General features: G+C 33.7%; 4 protein-coding genes across 7 annotated transcripts; 2 read left to right on the forward strand and 2 right to left on the reverse strand.

Annotated features, from left to right (window-relative positions):
• Positions 1-521: 521 nt before the first annotated feature.
• Positions 522-2,541, reverse strand: Bma-ttx-7 (Uncharacterized protein; the record flags this gene model as incomplete). Its single annotated transcript, XM_001901210.2, has 7 exons — positions 522-631; positions 878-1,029; positions 1,418-1,538; positions 1,660-1,814; positions 1,952-2,056; positions 2,240-2,376; positions 2,464-2,541. 7 exons carry the CDS (start codon positions 2,539-2,541, stop codon positions 522-524), a joined length of 858 nt encoding a protein of 285 aa, XP_001901245.1.
• Positions 2,542-4,166: 1,625 nt separating this feature from the next.
• Bma-eif-2gamma (Uncharacterized protein) lies at positions 4,167-6,922 on the forward strand (the record flags this gene model as incomplete). Of its 2 annotated transcripts, XM_001901211.1 has the most annotated exons (9): positions 4,167-4,182; positions 4,252-4,361; positions 4,444-4,649; positions 4,968-5,247; positions 5,336-5,446; positions 5,547-5,703; positions 6,007-6,153; positions 6,405-6,665; positions 6,765-6,922. In XM_001901211.1, 9 exons carry the CDS (start codon positions 4,167-4,169, stop codon positions 6,920-6,922), a joined length of 1,446 nt encoding a protein of 481 aa, XP_001901246.1. The 2 variants fall into 2 exon arrangements, with proteins under 2 accessions (XP_001901246.1, XP_042936373.1); XM_043080439.1 differs by lacking the exons at positions 4,167-4,182; positions 4,252-4,361; positions 4,444-4,649 and having other exon boundaries at positions 5,083-5,247.
• A 1,274-nt stretch (positions 6,923-8,196) lies between these two features.
• On the reverse strand, positions 8,197-12,127 carry Bma-pigv-1 (Uncharacterized protein; the record flags this gene model as incomplete). Of its 2 annotated transcripts, XM_043080440.1 has the most annotated exons (8): positions 8,197-8,542; positions 8,828-9,016; positions 9,173-9,378; positions 9,934-10,051; positions 10,495-10,748; positions 10,880-11,112; positions 11,633-11,783; positions 12,038-12,127. In XM_043080440.1, the coding sequence occupies 8 exons, from the start codon at positions 12,125-12,127 to the stop codon at positions 8,197-8,199; spliced, it is 1,587 nt and encodes a 528-aa protein (XP_042936374.1). The 2 variants fall into 2 exon arrangements, with proteins under 2 accessions (XP_042936374.1, XP_042936375.1); XM_043080441.1 differs by lacking the exons at positions 9,934-10,051; positions 10,495-10,748; positions 10,880-11,112; positions 11,633-11,783; positions 12,038-12,127 and having other exon boundaries at positions 9,173-9,363.
• A 472-nt stretch (positions 12,128-12,599) lies between these two features.
• Positions 12,600-19,349, forward strand: Bm6175 (Uncharacterized protein; the record flags this gene model as incomplete). Of its 2 annotated transcripts, XM_043080442.1 has the most annotated exons (20): positions 12,600-12,740; positions 12,993-13,153; positions 13,235-13,471; positions 13,927-14,111; positions 14,291-14,457; positions 14,824-14,903; positions 15,059-15,143; positions 15,265-15,312; positions 15,442-15,646; positions 15,830-15,942; positions 16,173-16,265; positions 16,373-16,515; positions 16,624-16,739; positions 16,967-17,100; positions 17,182-17,354; positions 17,681-17,834; positions 17,915-18,099; positions 18,273-18,468; positions 18,625-18,750; positions 19,044-19,349. In XM_043080442.1, 20 exons carry the CDS (start codon positions 12,600-12,602, stop codon positions 19,347-19,349), a joined length of 3,048 nt encoding a protein of 1,015 aa, XP_042936376.1. The 2 variants fall into 2 exon arrangements, with proteins under 2 accessions (XP_042936376.1, XP_001901250.2); XM_001901215.2 differs by lacking the exon at positions 13,235-13,471.
• Between the last annotated feature and the right edge of the window lie 909 nt (positions 19,350-20,258).

The raw sequence follows: 20,258 nt of genomic DNA on the forward strand, positions 1-20,258 counted from the left end.
AGGAGTTTATTATCTTATAAAATACCGAAATGATGAAACACGTTTAGATGGTTTCTCCTAAACAGCACTTTCATCCTGCATGGTATACAATGATTTTCCTAAAAGCTAACTCCGCCCTCATGAAACACATAGCGCCCCTTAAATTTTCTTCGCCTTTCTTCTTCGAAAATATAAGCTAATCCATGAAATGTGTGAGAATTGTTCTTTTTCTTTGCACGTTTTAGCTAAGGAAAATAAAGATGGTGTCATCACCAAAGAGGATAATATTTCAAAATATAAGGACTAATTACACTGTTTACTACTTTATTTGATGGATTAACATAGTTGCAAGTACTATGACACTTCTGAGCAACTGAACATAAACATAATACAGTAAAATATTTCTAGTTAAAATTTTCGATCAATTCCTTCTAATGATCATTGGACGATTACATACTTATGACAAATCATTTCTACATAGAATTATTTGCAGTGGTAATATTGGCAAAATCAGATGCATAAAAAAAGATGATAAAATGAATTCATCCTTCTTTGTCATATTCAACATGAGTGAGAGTTGATTTTATTGCTCTAGCCAGTTCAGGAGTTGACGTACAGAGAACTCGACGACCCATAATGTCAAATTCGGCTCCTATAATATTTGATTGCTTTAATTATTTAACAAATCAAATAGAAATCAAGTTACATGATTAGTTATTCAACAGTGATAATGTTAAAGAAAATACCAAATTTTTCACAATATCAGAATCTATTTGTTAGAATCTTGAAAAAAAATAGGAAATATCTGTAAAATCATCAAGCTATTTCGAGTCTGCCAACATCATAAGTAAGCTCAATTCTGAGAAGACTGATAATTAAAAAAGAAAAGAACATTTACCTGTTGGATCTAGTAATACACCACCTGCTTCTTTAACAATAATTCCAGCGGCAGCAACATCCCATGCATGGAGACCATATTCAACATATGCATCCAGTCCACCTTGAGCCACATAAATCATATTCATAGCTGCAGAACCAAATGAACGATGTCTAAATCAGGATAATATTTCAAAAGACAACGAGTCATGTTATTTTTTAAATCCTGTATTAAGGCCAAAACAACGGCTGCAAAACCTAAATCATTATTACAGATAGAATGATGAACAAACAAGTTTTCTTATATGACGGTTAAGTATTATGACTCTCACAAAAGAAACAAAAAGACTGGCCTAAACAAAATAATACAGAAAACAATACTGTCATCTGCTTTCCAGATATAGAAATTATCTATGAAAATTATTTTTCTCGAAAATTTACAGCATAGTTTCTTGCAACTATATTCAGAAAATTTTACACTGGAGTAAAACATGAAAAAAAAAGAAGAAATTTTAATGTGTTTTATTCAAAAATGAACAAAAAGATAAAATGTGAAAGTTACCCTCGTATGCCTGCAAGACATTGCCGGCCATGATTATCTAATGTTATTTTTAACCACTTTTCGCCGAATTCAACCAAATTATGAATCCCATGAGACTGACCAAGTAGGCATCGACTTATTTCTGTGGATATCGCAATTTATAACCAAAAAGACAGATCAACATCATATCCACTTTTTCAAAAACTCAGCCTGCTAGCAGAACTTAGCAAAAAACTTTCTACTGTAAAGTCAAGTAATATTACCTTTGGTAGCAGAAACATGAATTGGAAACCCATTTCGAAAAGCTCCTCGTCCTGATTGTGCTGTATAAAGCTCTTTAGTAATTGGATTATAAACAATTCCGGCGCGTAACTGCTTCTTGATAGCCAGTCCTACACATATAGCGATAATTGGAATTCTGAAATTGAATGTTATTGAAAGTCATTACTCCACTAGACTTTTAAAATAGAGAAACTTCAAAATGTAGCAAAAGATATGTTTAATCAAATGCGAAATTGAAAATCAGCTCATTAGAATTTCGACAATGTATATTACCTATGGACGAAGTTCGTGGTGCCATCAATTGGGTCAATAATCCAGGTAGGAGCATCAGTGTAATCAATTTTTGCACCACCTGCCACAGATTCTTCACCAATAAACCTGTGAACAATAAACTTTATATAGTTACTTTAACGTTAATCATGAATTTCGCTGATTGTTGTAAGAGATATCTGGAATTCGTCATAGCACTAAAATATTAATTTTTCTGCTTATACAAAACGAGATATTCTTCTGCACTTTAGTAACATTCAGAAAAATATTAGAAGACTAATAAGAACTAACTTATGGTCAGGGAATTCTTTCGAAAGATTCTCGATCAACATTTTCTCAACCGCTTGATCTGTTTCTGTTACCAAATCGGTGTCTGACAATTTCGTATGTACTTCTGAACAAGGCTGTTCAAATGCAGCTCGTACAAGCTGCAAAAATTGAAATGGATATATATATATATATATATATATATATATATCCACTGCAACATTTCTTTAACAACATCAAAAACTTACTGTTCCTGCTTTATTAACAAGTTTCAAGGCGAAAGTGAAAAATCTGTCCTCATCAGGATGAAGTAGCTCACGACTCATATTCTTTCACTGAAAACGTAATCCAATTGTATCGGTGATTCGGTGACCACAAGATGAAGCAAGATAATTAATTACCCTTGCAAAAAAAGACAAAAAGTGGTAGCGTTACCACAAACCACTGCCTCTTATGACTGCTAAAGAATGGAAGAGAAAAACAGCCACAAGCTCCACACTAATTCATTTAGACTTCTGCCAACTGAAAAAGAAAATCGATCAATAAGTGTATTATAAAGCTTCACGAAAAATAATGTTAGTGCATTCAGAAAAGAGGAAATAATAAGGTAAACAAATATTAGAGGCTTCGAATAGCAAACGGCCATGACATTAGTCTTTTGAAGTTGAATAATAATAATGTCATCACTCAAAACGTATTATGATCTAACCATTTCAGATCACTCATGTATGAATGCAAAAACTTTGTACTGTCAACCAAATCGAGAAAAAAAATTGGACAATTTAGATAACAGGTGATTTAGCACCAAAACTTTCGTAAAAAAAAAAAACGATTCCAAAGCGTTTACAATGAACGCCATAACATAACCTTCCCTTTATAATCACTCATCTTACACCATTATTTGTTCGAGAAGGCTTCTTGTCAGTTTCTGAATAGTTCTTTCATCACACTGATGAATTACTTATCCTTTAAAATAAATCATCAAAAATGATATTTATTGCATTACCTGATGAAGCATTCGCTTCACAATTATACCATCTCATCGTTAACTCTTACTGGTGCAGATACTGTACGGCATATTAATTGTGGAATTAAAAGTTTATGATCAACAAGGTCCTATTCTGACAAAAAAGACACCTCCGTACCGTGTCACGTAATAAGCCTCGTGTTACACAACCCCACGCAACTCACGCATCCCACCAAACACTGAAGCCAGCATGGCACGTCCACTCATTTCCCGCCCACAATAGATAAATCTATGCGTCTCCATCACCATCTCATATTGTGCTGTTAAAAGAGTAATTCGTTGCAGCGTGATGCAGCTCTCTTGCAAGAGTAAAGTCTCCCGTGAGCATTGGATGCTCGGGAACATGCTCGGGAACGTGCTCGGGAACGTGCTGGTGTGTATGGGTTGCTTGGGGTGGGGTGAGCAGACATTTCGTTTATTGTTTACTGTTACTAGTCATTGAGATGAGGAACTCACTTTTTCTAATGAACAATTCCATTTGCTATGATGAAAGAAGTCTCTCTCAGCTTAAATGCTACTTTCACTTTAGCGTTCAAGCATTTGTTTATTTCATCGTACTTATGAATTTACATCTTCGTCTTCTCTGATCTTCGGGTTAACATCATACTATAAAAGTTCATTTATGAGATTCCATCTGTAATTCGTAAAGTCTATGAATTATAAAGTTTCCAATATGTAAAGTCTAAATTACTTCACTTTTAAGTATAAAGAAGGTTAAAGATAGATAAAGGAAAACTGAATTGTGAAATGGAGACAGGAATATAGTTCTGGAAGCATCTATAGGCAGAGACTCAATCCTAGCAAGAAATGACAGGCGATGTTGTTTTCAGATTTGTCATTGTTTAACAATAATAAACAAGTTATCGAAACTAAATCCTGAACCTTTTACCTGGGCATTGCAGAAAGTTTGGATTTGTTTCAAGTATGGACAATCAAACAGGTTTGTTTCTATCATTCAAAATACTCTTAATTTCATTCTTCCAAATTAACTATCACATAAATTTTTCAGACGAAGGTGGAGATAAGGAATCTAAAAATCGTGTTGAACAGAAAGAATGGTTGGCTGAGCAGGATTTGAGCAAATTGGATCCAGAAATGCTCACACCACTGACAGAAGAAGTAGCTTTACCATTGGTGTTTTTCGATCTTTTGAAGATATATCTGTTAGTGATTTGCGGAAGAAAACTTTTTCTATTTTCAGGTGATTAGTCGACAAGCAACAATCAACATTGGGACGATAGGACATGTGGCGCATGGTAAATCTACTTTAGTAAAAGCGATTTCTGGTGTGCATACAGTTAAATTCAAAAACGAGCTGGAACGAAATATTACTATCAAATTAGGATATGCTAATGCAAAGATTTATCGTTGCACAAATGAATCTTGCCCGAGGCCAAACTGTTACAGGTGTTTTATTTGATTAGGATGTATCTAATTTATATTTGTGTGTATTTTTTTCATTGATAATTTTTGTCTCAAAATTTCGTGTCAGTATATATAGAGATAAAGAATCAGGGAGTGATTTGCCTTGCATTTCATTGCAATTTAGTTAAAAGTGCAACTATCTAAATATTTTAGTATATACTTAATTATGCAGCCATCGACATGATTAACAAAACTGAAAAACTTCGTACTGGCTATCTTCAGTGACCATAACGACATCTGTGCATAATTCGAATGAAGAATTAGTCGTTATTTCATTCTAAATTTTTTGTATAATTTCAGGTCAGCAGGTTCAAGCACTCCTGATTTATTTCCATGTGAAAGACCCGGTTGTGGCGGTGAATTTAAGTGCGTTCGGCATGTGTCATTCGTTGATTGTCCTGGTCATGATATTCTTATGGCAACTATGTTGAATGGAGCAGCTGTTATGGATGCTGCCCTACTTTTAATTGCAGGAAACGAGTCTTGTCCACAGCCTCAAACTTCGGAACATTTGGCTGCGGTGGAAATTATGCAGCTTAATCATTTGTTAATTTTACAAAATAAAATAGATATTATTAAGGTGCGTGTTGTTTCCTTGGGAAAAAATTCCTGAAATTAAAGTCCACTTTCTGTTCATTATTTTCCTAGAACTTTACTTTTTTTTAAAGGAAAGTCAGGCAAGAGAACAGTATGAGCATATACGCAGTTTTGTGCAGGGTACTGTAGCGGACGGTGCACCAATTATTCCAATATCAGCTCAACTAAAGTATAATGTTGACGTATGTATTTCACTTCATAATTTTTTCCCCATTGTTGTTTGAACTTCTGTAATTCCTTTTTAAAGGGGTGAATTACTGCGAATTTCTTTATGATGTTAAGGTTGTTTGTGAGTATATTTGCAAAAAAGTGCCTGTACCTCTGCGAGATTTCTCATCTGCTGCTCGATTGATTGTTATTCGTTCTTTTGATGTGAATAAACCGGGTTCAGAAGTTGAAAATCTGAAAGGTGGTGTAGCTGGTGGATCAATTTTACGAGGTGTTTTATTTCTTACATTGATTTATTTTTATACCTCAATCAAAGCTCAAAATTGGATGTGAGAAATTTACTGCAGTTAGTGATTTGCTTCTTTGAAACGTTGCTTAATATGCGAAAGTACGATAATTTCAAATTTCAAAACTTTGTGCTTTATGCAGTTCTTAATAGTGTTTTGCCAAAATTTAGGTGATCGAATTTGCTTGTAATAATGCTTGTAATAATGCATACAGCATTGCTACTAAGCTTGCATAGTGTTAAGTTGTTTTGAATACAAATAAATCAGTTTTAATAACTTGTTTTCAGGTATCCTTCGTATCGGACAAGAAATTGAGGTAAGGCCAGGTATTGTTTCAAAATCAACTGATGGGAAGGTGCAATGTCGGCCTATATTTTCACGTATCGTTTCATTATTTGCTGAACAGAATCAGTTGCAGTATGCTGTACCTGGTGGTATGTTCCCATCAAAGTGTTAAAATTTTTGGGACTGATTGAAAGCGCTGAACATTGAAAGTTTCCTCGTGCTTTACTACTATTCTCTTGAAATTTTTTTTCGGAAATGGTAATAATACCAAAAATCTACAATAATACTTTCCGAGACATTTTTAAACTCAAGTTTTATCAGACAAATTTTTGAAATTTTAAATAGAAAAATTCCTAGATGCAGATTTATAGCACAGGTTTCTAATCAGCTGTATTTTCAGGTTTGATTGGTGTTGGAACCAAAATTGATCCAACATTGTGCCGCGGTGACCGATTGGTAGGTCACATTTTGGGTGCTGTGGGGACGTTACCGGATATATTCACAGAAATAGAAATCGCGTATTTTCTATTGCGGAGGTTGCTTGGTGTACGTACCGAAGGTGGCAAAAAAGCTGCAAAGGTACAAAAACTCAGTAGAGGCGAAGTGCTGATGGTTAATATTGGGTCATTATCAACAGGTGGTCGTGTAATTGCTGTAAAAGGTTGTTACGATTACTTTTTTCCTGTTTTGTTTGTCTCTTGACCTGTGTCATTCTGATAGTGCTCGAGCAGTTTTTGAATTCGATTTGGAATTTTTTCAGGTGACGCAGCAAAAATCGCCTTGACTGATCCAATTTGCACTGAAGTGAATGAAAAGATAGCACTTTCACGGCGTATTGAAAAGCACTGGCGTTTGATTGGCTGGGGAACGATACGGCGTGGAACCACCATAAAGCCAACATTGCCAAATTCAAATTAAATTATGATTGCATCACTCTGTCAAGTTGCTCATCGGTCGTCATTGTCTTTCCACTGAAATCTGGGTAATGTGGGAAGATGTTCGTGGTCATTTCTAAGTAGAAGTAATTTTTTCTTTTTGTTAAGTGATCAAAAGATTATGAATCCGGAAGCTATAAACATGATATGTAAAGGTGGAAAAGAACAGGAAGTCTTTGAAGTACCCGAAAACTAAGAGAAAACTAGCTTTGGTAGCTTTTTTGAGTAACTCATTGAGATGTGCTGCTTTACGTTCGCTTTTTTATTGGATGACTAGTTATTGTTTCTTCCTCTATCTCCTTTGATGTATTGTTGACATGTTTTTAAAAATGCATTGAGAGTTAAAATATTGCTGTTTGGAATGTTGTTACCAATTATATAATCTTATCGAAATGGACGGAGTGTGAAGGGAATTTGTATTACTTTGTGGATGTAGTATTCCAAATTGACGGAGAGTGTGAGAGGTTATGCCGCTTATTCACATTTTGAAAATACTGATATATATAAGGGTGTATATCAGTCTGCTACACTGAGCTGGTATCACCCAAATCCGAGATGTGCTAGATTCATCATCATAGCAAGGAGATAGTTACTTCTGCTTGTACATTTCGATGAGTGTCGCCAACCACCTGATAAGGGTTGTACTCAATGATATCATAATAAATAATAATAAACGCGGCATAAATTAGGAGTCGATTACTAAAGTCGACTGGTCAGAAGTCTTTCAAGTTGTGAGTGACAAAAATATGTAGATGAATTATCATTTTCATCTTCAACTGAAAATGAAACTTTATTTCATATTTCCATTAGAAAATTAGTTGTGTAGAAGGGAAAACATTTTTATATTTTTATTTAACTTGACCATCACAACAACAGTAATGAGTACATACAGATATGTAACAAAGTGACGAATAGCAAAAAGAGATCAATACCGAAATAAACGGCAACAGAAAATGAGATCATAAAAAAAGGCATTCAACAAGAAGCTGGAAATATGAAAAACAGATCCGAGAATAACTTATGTATCAAGATGGTCGCTATAGTAACGCTATAGTAACATTTAAACGGGGTCTTCATTTGACAGGATGGTCGCTATAGTAACATATAAACGGGGTCTTCATTTGACAGATCAGAAACACGTACAAAGCAAAAAGAATAACTCTCCGCTATGTAATTCTAATGGCAGGAAATCTCACACGAAATGGACGCTTGAAAATGCCGTGCAAGCATCGTTTCAAAATGACAAATAATACACCCTCAGGTAAAAGGAAGCCAGTTAGCATGCAGTAGTGTACCAATATAGAAATAGCCCAGCAAGTAAGATAATAGCAAGGCATGCATCCAGTGTGATCTTGAAAAATTGGTGAAAAAAGGAAGGAAAGTAGGATACTGTACATCATCTAATGTTACTAGGGGAGTTCGACGGTCCATGTATTGTGCTATGATTAAATAAATAAATGGTGATGACGAAAACAGAATTCGGGTGAACACTTCCACGTTGTACAACACCAAAGCCAGAAATGTTAGCACCAACGTATGAATTAGAAACGGCAGTATACTGCTCGCATTCTGGAGTGTGCCAAGAATAACTCCAAATAATGATCTATCATGAAAGAATGGTTTACGTTAGAATTTACAGTTTCCACCTACATTTTCACAGCTTCGAACCATTAATATGATAATATGATATTTTTACAACATTTTTACGATGCGGCCCTAGACCGAGTAAGGAAGGAATTTAAGGATGGGTCAATAATAATAAAGTGTAGAAACATTGATATATTCTTCGTTAATTAGGTGATTCAAACAAAGTTTTCGTTTTGATGAAAACAGTTCAGATTTACTTCATCGAAATAAGCGCTACTAAAAAATGTACAATGCAACGTACCCATGCATTCTTTTTAAAAGATTAATTTCGAACAGAGAGCCATATAAAACGATGAAAATCGCTGGAGCGGCCATTATGAAGCACGGCAGTTTTTTCAACTGCCAGTAGCCAAAGGGCTCAACTTGCCAGTATTTCTCTTGAACATGATAATAAAATGAGGGAATTGGATATAATATATTTCGTCCTTTCCTACAACGAATAACCAGTTATGTTTTCCTTTCTTTTTCAAAATCATAAAGTTTTCCAAAATTTCTTCTAAAGAAATTCTAGACGTTATTAAGACATACAAATAAACTTAAACAGTATCCAACATATTATCAAAAACAATATAGACCTACACCATACCTACACCATATTAAGCTTTCCAAGTCATGAGGAAGAACTAGTTTGGATTGCAGCGCATACTGATATACAATATCAGGCATTTCTTTCGCTCTACTGTGAGTGGTATTTCGAGAACAGAAACTGTGATGTATTCTTGAGCCATGAGACACCACTTGACTTCCAAATATACCCCAGCAAATCGTAATCAACATGATGAATCGAAATAACTGGAAAATCCAAAAAATAAAATACACAAAAATCTGATTGCCGGACTTGAACAATATGCATTCTTCATATCACATGAGCTATTATACACACAGAATCAAAGATAAACGATAACGTAATTATTTTTTAGCTTTATTCAATACAACAAAATGTTGATAATATACATATTTTTAGATCCTATGACAATATTTTGTGAAGACATTTTGTGCCAACAAATATTATTTATGTGCAAGAAATTCTACCATATCAGTCAGCTTCAATTAGCAAGCAAACTTTTACTCATATTCAAACATAACTCCTAAAAACGTGCGACATTAAGAGACTGTGGAAAACTACAGTAAACGCGATTGTGGTATGTGTTGTTATCTAAATAATAAGCATTTTGGACATAAAAGCAACTTGTTAAGTTCCCAGCCAATTCAAAGTGAACCCATGATAAAGCTGGAAAGTGGAAACCTTGTATATATATATATATATATATATATATATATATATATATATAACGCACAACAACAGGAGGATATTGCACAACAACAAAACGTCTGATGATTTCACACCTTCAACAACACAGTACCACAATCGCGTTCCCAGATGAATTTGTGCAATGTCACCGAGTAGACTGTTTCTAATGTCAACTGGAATATAATGTAACCGAAATTGAAAATGCCATTTGATCTGAAAAAAATTCAGTAGTCTTAATATTTCTAATCATATTCGACTCCACAAATGAAAAAAAAAAAAAAAAAAAAAAAAAAAAACATCAAATAAACGATGAAGTCATATAGTTGTTCATCATTACTTTGCTTATTTTTCAAAGAGTACCGAGAATGTGAAGCCTCACTGAAGTTACATGATACAAACGGCATTAAGTAATGAATGATTTACGAAAACTAAATTATAGTTATCCCGAAATAATTACTTTTCGATATACTGGATAGGGAAAGCGATTCTAAATCTGAGTATTTTAGAAAAATACGCCACATTAATATGAAGGTGATTACATGATTTGATGATATAACTGAAGCCAAAAAAAATTTCCAAACTTCCCCTTAACAACTGACCAATCCTTTTTCATTTCTAATTTGTTAAAATAAAAAAGAGAAGTATAAAAAACTAACCTAGTTGCAAATGCAAATGAGAAAAACAGAGCAGCTATAATGTACCGTACAAACGAAAGAGACGGATCCGCATAGAGTACGAACATTCCACAAAAAGTTAAAAGCATATACACACTTTCGGAATAAACAGCAGAAAAGAAAACGCTAGCCGGATTTAAAGTAAACACAATGCAAGCGAGCAAAGCACGTTTCGTCGACTTAGTGAGTATGAGTAGCAACGCATACAATAGTTGTCCACACAGCGCAAAAGCTATCTATAAAATTTTATAAACATGAGCATCACTACATTCTACAAGTTTCCTTTTACATTATTTATCTAACTATTTTACGCCCAATTTTTTTTTTTTTTTTTAACTTTTACATACAGAAGGTACGAAAATCTTACAAAGTTGACAATGACAGCGGTAAGTATAACAGCTGTTGAAAAATGAATAAAGGGCAGTGCCCAACTCCAAATAAGTGTGAGAGAATAAATCAAAGTCGGATAGAGAGGAAAAAAGGCAAGATTGCTCTCATAAGTATAGCCGTACTGAGCAATATGCAGGAAATGTACCGCATCCCATCTTATTAGACCACCAAAAGCAATTTGAATCCAACGATCAACTTGGGACAATTCCGCTGTAATATTTGGCAAATTAAACTGACACGAAAAAAAATAAAAAAGATCATACTACTGTAATCTAGTAGCTACCAAATATAGAAACATCGTAAAATTTTTAATGAGTATTTCGAGGCTAAAATCATTCTACAAGAACATATTCGATTTTAATCCTAAAACCAATTTAATGTTATCAATTTAATACAGTCAGATTAATCACAGTGATGCCTTCCCAATCCTGATTTTTAATGAAAAGACTGTAAATTAACACAAAAAATTGTTTTCTTTTACATCAAAAGACCTTATTGGCATCTAAATATTCTGTCTAAATATGTCTAATAGATCTAAATATTATATGAAATACACCTAAATATTCTGTTATTGCCATAATTTATTGTATGATTTTTCGATAAAGTCCGACGCCAAAACATTTCGGATCCGCCAATGTATCAAAATATAATAAATATGAAAAGTTACAATATGATATAACAAACCTTAATAAATAAACGTAATAACACTACAAAATGCTGAGATATTAACCTTGCGGGATTGGAACTCCTTGGAAAGCGTCCGAAGGATAATCAGTTACTACAACATTCATTATAAACTGTATGATGAACATCAGTATACGACTTATTATACACTGTTTCAGGACAAAAAATGCGAATTCTGCATCCCATCGCCATTCTTTCTGCAAAAAATAAAACTCTATCCAAATGTGAAAACAACTTTAGCTAATAATAATTTGATGTACGAAATATTTCTACATTCATATTTCAATTCCATAGCATAAGCTTTTACCAATGGAAGCTAGAACTGAATTTCTTGAAATTGAAGAATGCTGGAAGTTGTCTCCAAACACAGTTCGATAAGTGTCCAAAAAAAAACGGAAATTGGTTCTGTAAAAAATTTCCTCCCATAAATTTCTTTTAAAACTCAACGAACCGACGAGTCACTGCTATTAAGATGATCTCTGAAATTTGTTAAAAGAGTACTGGTATTCACTTCTTTTTCTTTCTCTATTCCAGTGGCCATTTCCTGTGAAACGATAACAATATTTTATAGCTACAGGTTGCAAATCACATAATACCAATCATTCACTATCTAAAATACAAAGCATAAATTTCATCATGGATTAAAATAATTTTCTGAACAGTAATATGTGTTAGAAATTTTTGGAAAAATGAAAACTTTTGGCAAGCTGCACACAGCAAAAAGAAACAGTACTGAAGAAGACATTCAGGACTAGGCTACGGAAATGTAATTAGAGAGGAAGAAATAACAGATCCTGTGAAAAACAAAGTGCTAAATAAGTAGGAAAAGTATATAATTAGAGAATAACTTCACAACAACACGAAGAAATAAAGACTCTAAAGATATGAAAACTGAAGATTAGTCCTACTACCTGTCATTTCTCCAGTCATCCTTCCTAGCGCACAAATCTAACGGACTGCCTTTGTTGACGACAAATGAAATTGTTACGTTTTCGCGATTGGATACACAACTGATGCAACACGGGAGTGCTTCTGTATCGAAGTATTCGAAGGATTTGCAGTGCCGATCATTGCATCGGCTGAAGCGCGAAAGACCTAGCGATGCACCACAAGTCTCGAAAGGCGTACCTTCATATGAAGTCACCAGAGTTGTGGTAAGTTTTGTCTATAGTAATGTTTATAATGTATATGTTTTTTCTTTTTTTCTGGTAATGTAAGCTTACCGAATTAAGGGAACCTTCATTTCATGAGAAAGTTTCCGTTTTACACAGCTGAATTTATTTCCGTAAGAATTTCGTGATCGAATTTCGTGAAGAAACCGCTTAATATGAAAGCTTCAAAAAATTCGGCAACATGATATCCTCCACATCGATTAACTGTTTAATAAAGACTTAGAATAGTTGCAGGCTACGGTGTCATCTTCAACAGTATCGGATTCAAAGAGACCGCGTTTACATTCTTTTTCCAAAACTCAATCTGAAAAGTTGGGATTGAAACTATCTGGTCGAATCTCACATGTGGTGCTGGAAGAGTGCCTGAAATGCACAGAAAATGGCGATAAGTTGGGGTAGATTCTCAATTTTTATTTGAATTTTAATTCTTATTAGTGTCAATGGTTTTCTTAATAGATCCCTTGCTCTCCATTTAGGGTATTTTCACGCTTGCGAGAATTCTTCGGAGAACATTTGTCTGTTCTCAGTGTTGATTCAAGGTTTTGTTGTGCTAAACTTTTGATTCAAATAGCAAGAGCTTCAAGAATTGTGGCCATAACTAATACTTGTTTACTATACGCGCTTCATATTTGCAAATCAGTTGACATGAAGCAAAATATATGGGACGAAATCGTAGTACTGATGGCCAATGATAAGGATAAGAGGGAAACAAGGTAGGTACTGAATGAATTCCAAGTCTTTTGTCTGATGGGTAGAAAAATGGGAAACTTTGTATTAAAAATAGCACATTGGTCATTTAAAAATTAAGAGGGAAAATTCATCAAATGATTATCCTTCAGCATTATACAAGATCTCATGCGCAATGAAATTTTCTTCAAAAGATTTTGAATTATATTTTAGTTGAAAAGTAATTTTATTTTTTAATTGAACTGTTTGATTATTAAATAGCGTTCTCATTGCAACATCAACATTGCAACTAAAGATGCAGCTGGTTTATAGAATAGTTCTTAAATGGACAGATATTAAACGTTTTTGTCATTGCTTTTAAATTGTTTTTTCTTATTCAAAAGCGTTAAGAGTTATGTTTCAGTTGGATAGTTTTTTTTGTGGAAGTCATGTTTCTGTATTTCTTTTACTTATTACTTTTCTAATCAAAATAACTTTGCAGTATATTTCACCGACCTGCTACATATGCATCATTGTTAGCTCTTTTTGAGTGGGCACTATCTGAAGGCTTAAAAATGGGTCAGTATATGCAGCAAATGAATTGTATGGCTGAAGAGAGTATGCGCTCAACCGACCAAAACAATCGTATCGCCGCTGTTAATTTTTTCGTGACTTGTTTGTTAAAAAGTACAATTTATTAGATTTTTTTAACTAATTTTTAACAGCGGTGAATTTTCAGCTATCCAAAGCGGGCTAAGACGTGGACAGTAAAGCAGTAAAGGAGAGAAAAGTAATGACCGGTTAGCGAAGAGGCTGTTATTACCAACAGATTTAAATATGTAATGACTTTTGGTATGCGTTTTTAGGTAAGATGCAGTGCTCAGTACAGGAGTTTCTATGGCTCGAAAAACTTTTATCGAAAATGGCTGAAGATCGTGATTCTCGGGTGCGAATAGCTGCAGTTAAAGGTCTTTCGACAATGGCTGCCAGTGGTCGTTTACTCAGTTTTTCTATTTATCAGCAAGTGAAAAATGTATCTATAACTTTAATATGAACTGAGCTCCATATTACTAAAACTTATCTACAATACGTTATTTCAAAGCTTAAAAATGAGTACAGAGTTCTTGTATTTCCAAAAGGTCAAGATTAAAAGTATCTCTTTCTATTTCAAAGTTCTGCCATAAACGTGAATAATCTGAATAAGAATATGAAAAGAAAAATTTATCCTTTTTGGTTGCAACATTCAAAACTTTAGTGTAAAAACTTATTTATGTTTCTGCCGCTTTATTATCAACGTTCACTTTGACGTGCTCTTTTTAAACAGGTTTGATGAAATTAAGATTGCATCTTTTTTTTTTTTTACTGGTACTTTGAACGTACATCGAGAAGTTATTTTCAGTTATGTGAAAACTCGTCAAAAATAGTTCGAACAGAAGCATTGTATATATTAAAACTATTCGCAGATCATCGTCCCGAAACGTAATAATCAGTAATCAATAATGATATTGTTTTTTTTTCATCCGTTATGCTTTATGAATTAAATCAACTAGCAAATTTAATATTGGCTTACTTTTACATGAAAATTTCATATTTTTTTATGAATATTATTTTATAAGGAAAAACAAAATGTTAAGGGAAGTCATTGGCCGAAATGGTGCAAAACTTCGATTAGTTGACGATGCATTTGCTGCTGTGTGCCACGCAATCAATGATGTTGAAGTGAGATAAGATGTGAACTTGTCAGATTGTAATTTCCTTGTAGTAATGCTTTTGTATTTTTTCGATAAAGGAATTTTACAAGCAGTTCAAGTTGTATGAATTAATACTTTTTTTATTTTAGGTCACTGTTCGTGCTATTGCTGCTCGACTTTTGGGTGACTTCCAACAAGTTTCCGACTCTTTTTTGGATCAAACTCTTGACAAGAAACTATTGAATGCTATGAGGATAAGTTTTTTTTTTTTTTTTTATCAGATTCGACAAGAATTCTGCGGTAATGAATTTATTTATGTACTTTAGATGTCAAAAACACGTGATGGTGTTTCAAAAAAACCTCAAGCATACGGATTACGACGTCGCCGTTTACAAGCAACAAGTGAATGGTCAACGGGGAAGAAACTGGGAGAAGATGTTCCAGTAGAGAGGTTCGATGAAGAACAAGCTAGCATCATTTCTTCGGGAGCTTGTGGTGCTTTCGTTACAGCATTGGAAGATGAATTTATGAGTATGTTTGGTAATATCAGTATTAACTATGAAGTTTCAAATTTTCGAAAACATTACTATATAAAAGGGCAGTAAAGGTGAATTTTTTGTTAATCACTATAGTAAAAGTTGTTTCATCTGTTTTGCTCTTTTTTTTGCCGAATTCTTTGAGCATGATGTTCTGTACTAGCTGTAAAATTTTCAGTTGTTCGTCAGGCTGGTGTTTATTCTCTAGGCCAGTTAGCATCTGCTCGTCCATTCTTAGCTGCTGCTGCTTTAGATCATTTAGCTGATATGTTCAACGATGAGATTGAGCAGGTTCTGTAGTTTCATTGGAAAGCATTAACTTTGATGCATGATATATTTTCAAGTTTTTCTATCAGTTTTCTTGATTCCATTTTCATCCTTCTGTGTTATTTTCTGTCAAAATTGCACTTGGGATAATAAAATAACAATTTGTAGCATTAGGAGGCTGTTTACATACGAAGCAGATAATTTCTTTTCTAATAAAAGATGAGAATTAAACGTAAAATCTGGACTAGTTTTAGGTGCGCCTAGATGCTGTACGCGCCTTGACGCCGTTGGTTGTTCATGGAATATTACAGAAAGAGCAACTCGACACTATATTGACCGTTCTGGATGTCAGTATTGTATTGTTTTTATAATCTTTTCTTATTATTTTGCAGTACAAATGGTTTGGTTTAATTTTGTTTTGTATTTTTTGTTTTTTGTCATTATTGCATTTAAGGATGCTTTCCCAGATAGTAGAGAAGCTTTGCGTGTACTTTTATCAAGATCAACGTTGGGTACTCCTGATTGCCTTCTATATGTTGCCAAAGCATTACTTAATTGTATGAGAAGATTCCCGATTGATCGTCAATCAATTTTCAAGTAAGTCCAGTCTTTTATACCATAATCTAGTGCTTTATAAGGAATTTTTAAATTTACTGTACTTTTCAATAAAACCACTTCAGAATTTATATTTTTAAAATTGTTTAGATGTATGAGTGATCTTGGCCGTCATCATGCGACATTCGTACAACTTTTGTCAGATGAACTGCTGGAATTGCATCCTGTCTTCGATATTACAGAACCAGCAGTTGATGATCAGTTCTGTAAGTATTTCATTTGAGCATATTTTTAGGGCTTTAGAAAATGTATATAGATCATTCACCTATTGGCATAAACAATGAACAAACTAATATACTTTTTGCCGTATTTAATTCTAGAGGCTATCAGAAATTCGCAGATTATAAAACGGTTTGAAAATAATAGAGCTAATATTGCATTTAAGCTTTAGGATTATTGGAAAAGATTTCTCTTTCCTTAAATTTTTTTGCAGATTTGGCGAAGCTTATATTAATACTAAATGCGGCAAGTGTTCATGATCCCATATGTTCGTTATTGCCAGCGTTTGCTGTTCGCCATTATAAATTTTTGCGCTGCTCAATGCCTCTTTTAGTGCCTGCGATTGACGTGAGTTTTTAGCTATGAGATTGAATCATATTATCATAATAAGTCGAGAAATTTTTCTGTAAAATTCTTGTATTTTTTTAGGCATTTTCGGATGATAATACTTCGAACACAAATAATATTTCTATGAATAAAAAATTGGCAGAAGCTGGAGAGCGAACTCGTGCCATTCTGGAGCGTACATATGAAATGATGCAAGAAGCTTCTCAATCCCGATCTTATCAACAACGAATGATTGAAAAAAAACTTTTACTGAAGTACATTTTTCAAGCGATGTGCTTAAATTTTGAATATGGCACGAATATAACGCGAAAATAATTAATTGGCGGCTACCAAAGAAATGAAAAGCTCTAATATGTATCTCTAGTTTATTACATTAATTGGTATTGGATATCAATGTAGCCATTAAAGCCAAGTTAAAATAGTTAATGATGGTACTTCTTACGAACTGAGCTTCTTGATCTGGAAATATTTTTTCAAGTTTGAAGAAAGAGATTTCAAATTGATGGTGAGGAATACCTTCACCAGTTCTGATCGTGAATTGAAATTCCTACGTGAATTGAAATAATTCTTATTTCTGCAGAGATATGAATGCATTGTGTGAAGGTGATGAAGGAGTAGCTGGTACGGCACAATTTTTGTCTTGCTTATTAAAAATCCTCACGCAGTATGAACTCAGTGTTAAAATTCTTTCATATGGTGGTGATTTAGAAACTGCACTCAACGCTATTGATGAGGTAAAAATTCTCATGTTTCCACATTAGTTCCTTCTTTTCACTCAGAAGTTCTAAGATGGTCTTAATTTTTTTCTCTGCAGGGTTTTAGACTTTTGGAGCATATTGATAATAACTTTTCGTCTGTGGATAAGATGATGTTAGGCACACTGGAAGAATTTCATTTCCAACTTTCAATTTTACGCCTGGCAGCATTATTTGATATAAAACCTGGAGCTTACACAAATGCAGCGCAGCTTATCGAAGTGGAAGTGATTCGATTTAAAGAGTATTCCTTTTTGATATCTATACAGTTGCTATTTTTTCGTTTATTTTTTGAAATTCTTCAAGATGCCGGATATTCATTTTTTGTAATCTGTAATAAACATTGGGAAAAATGTATTGTCATGTTATATGTAGATGAATTATCCATGTTCTTCCCTTACAGTTTGTATATTTAAGAAGATGTCGATCACTGACAGTGTCTCCAAGTGAATCCACTGCTGAAGTGTTAATTGGTGTTGAAAAGCTTATTGTGGCAACACAAGCGAAGAAATTCATTAGCGGTTCAAGTCTAACTGCTTTATTGCAATCTCATGCTGTTCTATTGCAGAAGAAATTTGCATCGCTTGGCAGCATTTCTGTTAAATGGGCTCAGGTCCATAAACTTTGTATTAGAAGATATTCTGGAATGAAAAACTTTGTCGTTTTTATGCAACATAAAGCTTTAAAGCATTTTCCATAATTTTATTTCTTTGCGATTGAATTCTCAACTTCCTATCCTTCTTTAAGTATCTTTTATATGGGTTTTTAGATTGTTGAACCATCGGAAACTCCCAGTGAGCCAGTGTGTTTTGTCGCTGGATTGCCACTTGGAATCCCCATGAATATTCTGTTACATAATTTTAGCAAAAATGATATTTCTCGATTCAGAATAAAGGTTGGTTTGTCTAAGTAAATGCACAAGAAGAGATAATAATGATATTATAGACTGATTACTAGAGTTTGCAAGGTATTAAGGAATATTTGAGAATAATTACCATAGTGTATTACCGAGGAATAATAAATGAGAATAATTTCGACGGAATATTTGTTATCTAATAACAACAAATACTTTGCGAATTCGCAAACTAGCATATTAGAAGATAATATTAATAATGGGAAAGCTTCAGACAAAAGTGTTGAACTGGTGATTTTTTTTAATAGGTTAATATGAGGAAATAAATTTTGCAGACAGATTATCCGGATCGAAGTTCAGTTCTATTCTGCCCTCGAGAAAGTGAGTTCAAAAAGATTGCTGCGCAGACTTATCGACTTCTCTGCAAAGTACTAGTTCAGGCAGATAATATATGGTCAGACTCAGCTCGAGTTCATTTTGGATGTGTGCTGAAATCTCAACAATTTACGGATGCGATGCCATCATTAGTAATTAGCTGTACTCGTTCACTGTGCATTCCGGTAGCGGAATCACCGTTTACAAACAAGCAAGCAACCATGGAAATTCCCATACAGCCTGTTCAAGCAAAAGCTAGTTGCTAGAAGTGTCGTTGGAGAGCGACTTTTTTGTGCAAAACTTTCCGGATCTTTGAGGCGATAATGTTAATTTGTCCTAATTCTTCACTTTTAGTCACTGCCTATTTTTTGCTGGATCTCATTTATTATCAGTTTGGAATTTAATCCAATGAATTCCGTGTTGTTAGTTTAAATGAGGATTCATACGATAAGTAGAATGGAAAAAAACCCAAAAAGAATTGGGCCGTGATATAATTGTAGTAGGTAATCGTTCAATGTTTTTTTTTTTTTTAAATCCAACTGTATTGAGAATAAAATTATTTGCCGCTTAAATGTTTCATTAGTTTCTGTTGTGATTTCCATGTTTCTCTTTTAGTTCTATTTATCTGACAGTATATTGTATTCTTTAATCCCTTTTTGTTGTTGTAAAGGAACATATATTTCAAGATATTGGAGATCTACGACGGCGATTTTCAGTTCTGGACCTAATATAATTTGTCAGAGAAGTCTCGACAAACAAGTTGCGAAGAATAAAAATGTGTTCTTTTGAGTAGATAGCGACTTCGAGTGAATGAAATTGGATGTGAGCATTCACTAAAAATAACTTCTTCTTTGCAAAAGAAAAGAAAGCACAGAGTTATGCGTATCCACTGAAAAAGAAGAAATGTGCGAGGATGTCAAATTAAAAAAATTTAACTCGAACTTGTGCTTGGCATCATAACATTTCTTTGTTCTTCATTCATTTCAGCTTTATTTATATGTTTTAATCTGGACTTAAGTTTAATTCTGATGAGACTCACATAGCACGTAAGCAGCAACTTTGTTCTAAAATCTGTTTGAGCGCAAAGTTGGTTGAGAGATTAGTTGAAAATTTAACTGTGTCAAAAGCAAAAGTCGAAAAGTATATTTTATCATTTGCAACTACTATATTAACCT

This window comes from Brugia malayi (assembly GCF_000002995.4).
Source record: "Brugia malayi strain FR3 genome assembly, contig: Bm_v4_Chr3_scaffold_001, whole genome shotgun sequence".
In the NCBI taxonomy this organism is placed as follows: Eukaryota; Metazoa; Nematoda; class Chromadorea; order Rhabditida; family Onchocercidae; genus Brugia; species Brugia malayi.